The following is a 7,755-nucleotide window of genomic DNA, read 5'->3' on the forward strand; positions in this document are numbered from 1 at the left end:
CAGAATGGCTGCCTCCATCTCAGAGGAAGATCTAGGTTCTGTGGGGCCTGACATTTTTATGATATTGAGATTCTTTTTAAGAAGAACACAGAATTAAAAATTCAAAATTAGATCCAAAAGTGAATATTTATTTAGAATGAACTAAGAAATTACAACAGATTACTGGGATCTCTTCAGATAATTTACCGGAAGTACTTACTTACTGTTTCCTGATTGCAACCTGGTTTCTCCTCCTTACCTAGAACATTGTAGAATTCCCACGGCTCACAAGCATTCAAGCAAATGAGACGTCCTGAGACTTTATGAAATTCACAGTCATTCTGCTTCTGATCTATAGCCCATCAGGAGTACATGAGTATTACTCTATCCCCGTTTCCTGGACACTACTTGGTATTGTTTAGCTTTCTAGTGTTTGCCAGTCTAGATCCAGCCTGTTGCCTTATTTTGTATGGCCCAGGAGATAAGAATTTTTTTTTTTAAGTAGTTGAAAAAAATCAAAAGAATAATATTTAGTGACATGTGAAAATTATGTGAAATTCAAATTTCAGTGTCTCTAAATAAAGTTTGATTGGAACACAGCCACATCCATTCGTTTACATACTATCTATGGTACTTTCATGCCACAAATGCAGAGTTGAGTAGTTGTGACAGAAACTGTATGGCCTACAAACCTTACAGTATTTACTATCTGGGTATTTACAGAAAAAGTCAGATGATCCCTGGTCTAGAGCATTAATTTTCCTTGGAGACAACAGTCTTATTCAGTATCAGAAAGAAGATATCCCTCCTATTAGTACGCTTTTGTTTCTGTCCATTTTGAAATGATGGACCTTGCCAATTTTATGCTATAAAGCATGTGATTCTTTTCTGATCTATCTGCTGACCTGAGGTATTAGTGGCTTAAGATAGCAGGCCTTTCTTATTGCTCATGTGACAGCAGGTAAACTGGAGTCTGGTTGGATTGCTCTGTTTGAGGCTGGAGTGGAAAGGGCAGCTTTATTTCTCACTGTAGACCTGTGGGCCATCTGGGATGGCTCTGCTCCACTTAGCTCTCCTTGTCTTTGGACCAATGGGGAAGGTTGTTCTTATGGCGATGGCAGAGGCACAAAAGGGCAAGTGAAAATAGTCATCGTCTCTTAAAGCCTAAGCTCAGAACTGGCATATTGTCACTTCTGCCAATATATTGTCAGCTAAAACAAGTCACACAGCCAAGACAAAAGTAAAGGGACAGGGAAGCACATTCCTCCTAGGATGAGATGGTGGCAAAAATGTGGATTCAAGTAGGGGTGAAGAATTGGGGTCAATAATGCAATCTACCGTACCTTATAAGAAACGCCACAATGGTAGTAAAAGGCCTTTCCTTTGCCATCTAGGAGGATGCTACTTGTTCTTAATAAACATGCACTGTGAAAAGTGAGGTCTTGTGGCCTTCCTGCGCATTCCACTCTGCAAATGCTGACATTTTAGTTTCCAGGGGTGATAGCCGTGGAGCTATCAAGATATTTTCCTCTGCTTCTGCCCTTCCTTTAGTATCTTTAAAATGAACCACCAACATATGAGACATCTTAAGATTTTCTTATTGCTGTAAAGAACCTAAGGAACACAGAAGTATTTCTCTCCCTCTCTTCCCTCATGGACCAGAAATGAAATAACACCCCCCTACTTGCCTTCCTGCTTGTATTATTAAACGCCTCAAAGACAAGACTGTGTGTTCTCTTTGTTACTTTCTCTTCCCCCTCTCCCTGTCTCCTCTGGAAGTGCGGGAGAGGGTGGTGTATCCAATAATAGCCATTCAGTCAGTGTGGTGGATTACTTGCCTATCTAATATTAAGTGACTGTTCTCTTTCTGGTTCACTGATCATGGCTCTGTCACGCTCCTTGGGGCAATAAATACCAGTCTGGACTGCCCAGAATGGACACCTCTGCCCGACTTGCCAGACCAGAAGCCTCCGATTCTCTCCCATCATTCATGAAGCTCATTCTTTTGTTTTTGACTGTTACCCTGCCACTAGCCCAGGTCATCCCAGGTAAACAGAATCTTTCCCAAGGGGACATGGGTCGGGAAACCTGATGCTTGTTCAGGGAACTCTGGAGGGATGGGTGGGGCATCTAACATCTTGGGCTGGGAGAGTGGCCTCACAGGATCCACAGAGGCCTTTAGATGGTCTCTCTAGTCAAAGGAAAGTTTGAGTTCTCTGGTACTAACTGATCTTTCCAGTCCCATTAGTTGACCACCCTGAATTTCTCTCTGTTTGGCTTAGAAGAAGTCGAACATGACTTTGGGGGCAGAGTACAAGGAGGAGAGAGACTTAGGCATGGAGTATAGAGAAAATGGGAGCTTTTCGAAAACATTCCTTGGGGGTCATGGCGGGGGAGGGGGTGTTGAATTTTGATCTCTTGTTGCCTCCATGAAAATGGTTCCTGAATTTCTGATTGTTTAAGTATTCTGATTCCATTCTCTCAGGCCACCTCAATTTATCTGGGCTGCTTTAGGTAGTAGGTTCTCCAGAGCAATTGTTCCTAATCATCTTGGCTGGTTAAGACCAGTGAAAAGCCCTAGGATGTTGTAGAGAGGAGAGTGTGACATTCTTGGGAGTTTTATGGATACCCTAGAAGACTTGCAGGTGTCCAGATGGGTGTATTTGAGATTCCTGTCCCCTTTCATTGATGTGGTCACAGAGGACACCAAAGGGCAAAGGGAAAGTGTAACGAATTGATACTGGGCAACTGGGTACATTATAGTATGGAGGAGGTGAAGCCCTGGAGAGAGGGAGACCCCTTGACTCCCCAAAGGGAGCTAGCCAGGGGCAGCTGCCTAGTAGGTCCCAGGCCATTGGGTAGGGAGGACTTTGAGTTCATGACTGGGGACACAAATGGGAAAAGAAAGGATAGTGGCCTATAATTTCCCCTAAACCTGGAGAATGCCTCATGAGGGCTTCCTGCCCACATAGCTCCTTCTTTCCCTCACTACTGTCTTCTCTACTGGCTTTGGCCTCCCCCTTCCCCAGCCCTCTGCTTTATTTCAAGACTAACCCTTCCCCCTTCTTCCCTTTTAATTTCAGTCACGAAGTGTTGGGGTAAGTTGGGAAAGTGCAGAATCATGTGTGAAGAGAGTGAAGTATTCTACATACTATGCAATGCTGAGGCTAAGTGCTGTGTCCATCCCAAGTATGTACCTGTCGACACAGGATCCTCAAACTCAACTGGGAGCCTGCGAGAACCTTCTGCAGTCTGACATCTCTTATCCAATCTTGAGTCTAACATCATTCTATTAAATAATTCTTGGCTCTACCTTGTTTGTGTCTGGCAGTTGCACCGAGTAATACTTAGAAATAAATAGGAAGGAAGAAAGGTGTGCGTGGGTATTAAAGAGAACAGGATGAACCAGTGGGTGGTAATAATCCGTCTTGCACGTAGCTCCTACTAGTCTGCTGTCTCCCACTACTGCTCCCAGGTGATATAAGTAAGGAATGTTCATTCCACCCATTTGATTACTGTTTTCTAGACCAGCACTGCTGATGGAACTTTCTGCAATGATGGAAATGTCCATATTTGTGTTGTCCTAGATGGTAACTATGAGCCATGGGAGGCTATTGAGCACTTCAAATGTGGTTAGTATAATGGGGGCTGACTTGTTAACTTAATTTAATTTACTTTAATCTGTACTTAAATTTATATAGCTAAATGAGGCTAGTGTTTATTGTACTGGCCAGTGTCGCTTTAGAGTCTAGAGATACAAAGCTGAAGCAGGCTATGGGGCTCAATCTCTATATTTTAGAGGAAATCAAGGAGGTGAGCAAGAATGTGCGATGAACACAAGAATGCATTCTTAGCCTGCTGCTTTCTCTTTCTCTACTTTTACACCAAAGGCTGCAACTCTCCCGACAATACCTGGAGTTCTGTCCTGTTAGGGACTCCAGGATGGTGTCTCATACGTTTTCTTGGAGAGAGCAGGTATCAGACCCCACGTGCATTCCTGCTCCATCTCTTTCTCCCCCCCCCCAACTGTGCCACATGATATTGAGCTGCTGGCTAGTCCTTTTCCAGGATGGACCCTGAACAACAGGATTTTACCATCACCAGCTCCATGATTTTGGTCATGGTCTCGAGTATTCCCAACCCTTGCTACTTATCTGACTAATCAAAAAGAACTTGATTCTTTATCCTGAGTTGGAAAATTCTGTTTGGAGTCACCTGCCTACTATCTAATTCCTTCATATGAGAACACTGAACCTAAGCTCAGACTTATGGCTTGACTTAGTCATTCCCAGCAGAACTTTTTGATGAAAACCTCCAGCCTCACTGTCTAAATACCAGCAAAGCTGTTAAAGAGCATTGGATTCAGGATCAGAAGATCTGGTGTGGGGACAGAGCCCCAGAGAGCAATTTCCAGGCTCTCGGCCTCACGTGGAAAGGTGCTGGCTCAGGTAGTAGATGGTCATGACCTGTGACTAGTTGGCCATCAGCTGTTACCGGTTAGCCATTAGCCACTGATGTAACTGCCATGGCTAAGCTAGCAGGAGGGCAGAGTGTGGATTGCAGATTGCAGAGAGGCGGATTGCAGTTAGCAAGTGAGAATGGTTGGCAGAGACAAGTGTATGGCGGTTGTGGATCGTGTGGCTCCTGCTTCCTGTGTCTCCAACCCAGCCGCCAGCGAGACTATAGTGGTGTGACTCCCCTATCTATGACTCCATTGGTGTTCCTTTTTGGCCTCACCATATCCTGCGTGCTTATGCGGGGAGCAGGACTAGAGGTCCCACATGCCACCCTGCATGACAATCACTCTTAAAACTTAAATGAAACCCTTGACTCCACTACTTTTCCATTAATCATCCCAACCTCCTGATCTCGCTTCCCTCTGTACTCAGCTTGGATGTCGTGATCTAGCCCTGTAACAATTCTCCTGCAGATGTTCTCAACTCCCGTGTTCCATACTGCATGGGATCCTTCTGTGAAATTCCCAAGCTGGTGGAACGTAACTACCTGTTTGCCTTCTCGATTTGCACGCTGTAGCAGCTGCTTATTCTTGGAGAAAATTACCTAACGGGCCTCACTGATTTCACCAGAAATTCAGGGCTTCAAACCTCAACATTGGCCAGCTAGTCTCCTGTTTTCTTCTAAGAAGCTTGATTTCTCACTCTCTGAAATGACCATTCCATGCTTTTCCCTCTCTCCTTACTCTTCTATCACTTCCTGCCTCTAAAATATCATTCCTTGCCTCATGTTTTGAGAAAATAGAAACCATCAGAAACAACTCCTTCCTCTTCTCTTTACAGAGTCTACATATTCTTGCATCTGGTCCTACAACTCCTGTCTTCTGGTAGCTTACATTGGAAGAATGGTGCTCACTCCAGAGAAACCAACCCCTCCACTGGTCACATCCCCCTTCGTCTCCTCTACTCAAGGACTTCATCTTCAATTATTCTCTCCATTCTCCCTTTCTCTGTTGCACTATTTTAATCATTATACGAAGATGCTTTAGTACTTCCCTTCTTAAAACATAACATCCCTTAATCCCACATCCCTCTCTGGACAATGACCCATTTCTTTATAATTTTTCAAAGAATTTTCTCAAAATGTTGCCTGCCTTCACTTTCCCAGTTTTCTCAGTTCCCATTCACTTTTCAGCTCAATTCAATTTGGCTTCGACCCTGTCACCAGTTACTCCCAATGTTGTCAAACTAAATAGAGGCAGCTCAATTTTCCTCCTATTGATTTCTGAGCAGTGTTTGACATAGGGGACACTAACTTCTCATTAAAATGTTTTTTTTCTCTTGACTTCGAAGTTTCCAGACTCTCTTAGTTTTCTTCTGATTGGCTAGGCCATTCCTTTTCAGTCTTCTACCCAGGCTCCGTCTTTCCTTCCCAATCACCAGGACTTGTTTCTAGGCTCTTTTCTCTCTATTCTTTCCCACTAGGTGCTTTGAACACCTTCTATATGTTGATCACTTCCAAATTCACTATCTCCAATCCCAGACTTTCTCAAACCTCTAGACTCCATAAGTGACATCTCCATTTGAATGCCTAATGCATCCGAATGGAACTCCTGGTGGGAACCTCACTTCACCAACCTGTATTACTACCCTATTATTTCCCTTTTCAGTAAATAATAGCCCAGTTGCTCCAAACCTAGACGCTGTCCTTGGTTCTTCACTTTGCTTCACTGTTCAATCTTTCAAAGCCCTGTGGCTCTACCTTCAAAATCTAGCTCAAGACCATCCATTTCTTTCCATCTAGTTCAAGCCACTCTTGCCTTAACCTGATTTTCTACAATAAGTCTCCTACCCGGTTTCTCATGTAATCCTCTAATTAAATTTCCACACAGTAGCCAAAGAGTAAATTAGATCCTGTCACTACTCTATTTAACACCAGACAACGGCTTCCTGTTTCACTGAGAATAAAGTCTTAACTCCCTACCAGGACCTGTGAGGCCCTGCCTGGCCTGGCCTTGGTTACCTCTGTAGCATGTTCCTTCCTCCTTACACTCAGGTCCCTCTGGCATCCTTTCGGTTCCTTTATGTCAACAACCTCTTTCTTGCTTTCGTGCCCTGTTACATGCCATCCCTCTGCCTAGGAGAGCTCTTCCTCTGATATATGTATGGTTGTTTTTGTCCCATCCTCCAGGCCTTAATTTAAATGTCGTCCCTGATTATTACATCTCACAAGGTCCTTTATTTCTCTGCTAATTTCTTTCTTTCCACTTCTCAAAAATCAGTAATTAGGTTGTTCTTTTACTCGTTTGTTGTCTATCTGCCCAGGAGAATTTGGATTTCACGATAGCAGGGTCCTTGTCATTTTGGTTCCCCGTTCCATCCTTGGTGCGTGGAACACAGTGGGAATGCAATACAGATTTGCTAGCTCTATGAATATTTAAAGTCCAAGAAGGTCCCTTTCCCACTGACAGGTCTCCCTTCCCAAGGGCTCCTGTTTTACCATCGTCTGAGATATAAGACTTTGGAAGCTCTCCTTCTCATTTCTCATACCAAGTCAGCCATCAAGACTCCTCGATTCTTTCCCTGCGCTGGCTTTGTACAAACCCTACTTTTCCTCACTGGTTTTAGGGCTACTCTTTCAGCTCAGTTCCTCATTAGCATCCTTCCTCCTCTTTTCTTGTACTCTAGGCTGTCTACGCTGAGTTTTGCTGCTGATCCTTTAATCTCCCTGCCAGGTCATATTGTCCCAAAATTTGGCATTAAATCTCATAAGGGTTCCTTATTGAATCTCATAAGGCTCCTCATTGGTCATCAGAGACCAACTTAAGGCAGAAAGGGCATTTCTGGGGCCGGCCCGGTGGCTCAGGCGGTTAGAGCTCCATGTTCCTAACTCTGAAGGCTGCTGGTTCGATTCCCACATGGGCCAGTGGGCTCTCAACCACAAGGTTGCCAGTTCAATTCCTCGAGTCCCTCAAGGGATGGTGGGCAGCGCCCCCTGCAACTAAGATTGAACACAGCACCTTGAGCTGAGCTGCTGCTGAGCTCCCAGATGGCTCAGTTGATTGGAGCACGTCCTCTCAACCACAACGTTGCCAGTTCGACTCCTGCAAGGGATGGTGGGCTGCGCCCCCTGCGACTAGAAATGGCAACTGGACCTGGAGCTGAGCTGCGCCCTCCACAACTAAGACTGAAAGACAACAAGTTGAAGCTGAACAGCACCCTCCACAACTAGGATTGAAAGGACAACAACTGGAAGCTGAACGGCACCCTCCACAACTAGGATTGAAAGGACAACAACTTGACTTGGAAAAGGGGGCCTGGA

The 7,755-nt window shown here is 44.6% G+C and overlaps 1 protein-coding gene across 1 annotated transcript; it reads left to right on the forward strand.

Annotated features, from left to right (window-relative positions):
- Positions 1–1,913: 1,913 nt before the first annotated feature.
- On the forward strand, positions 1,914–3,276 carry LOC109456262 (beta-defensin 121). The gene is made up of 2 exons (XM_019748468.3): positions 1,914–2,027; positions 3,063–3,276. The coding sequence occupies exons 1-2, from the start codon at positions 1,970–1,972 to the stop codon at positions 3,233–3,235; spliced, it is 231 nt and encodes a 76-aa protein (XP_019604027.1). The 5' UTR covers positions 1,914–1,969; the 3' UTR covers positions 3,236–3,276.
- Positions 3,277–7,755: the final 4,479 nt, after the last annotated feature.

Source organism: Rhinolophus sinicus, chromosome 13 (genome assembly GCF_057876585.1).
Source record: "Rhinolophus sinicus isolate RSI-liver-muscle chromosome 13, RSI-T2T, whole genome shotgun sequence".
In the NCBI taxonomy this organism is placed as follows: Eukaryota; Metazoa; Chordata; class Mammalia; order Chiroptera; family Rhinolophidae; genus Rhinolophus; species Rhinolophus sinicus.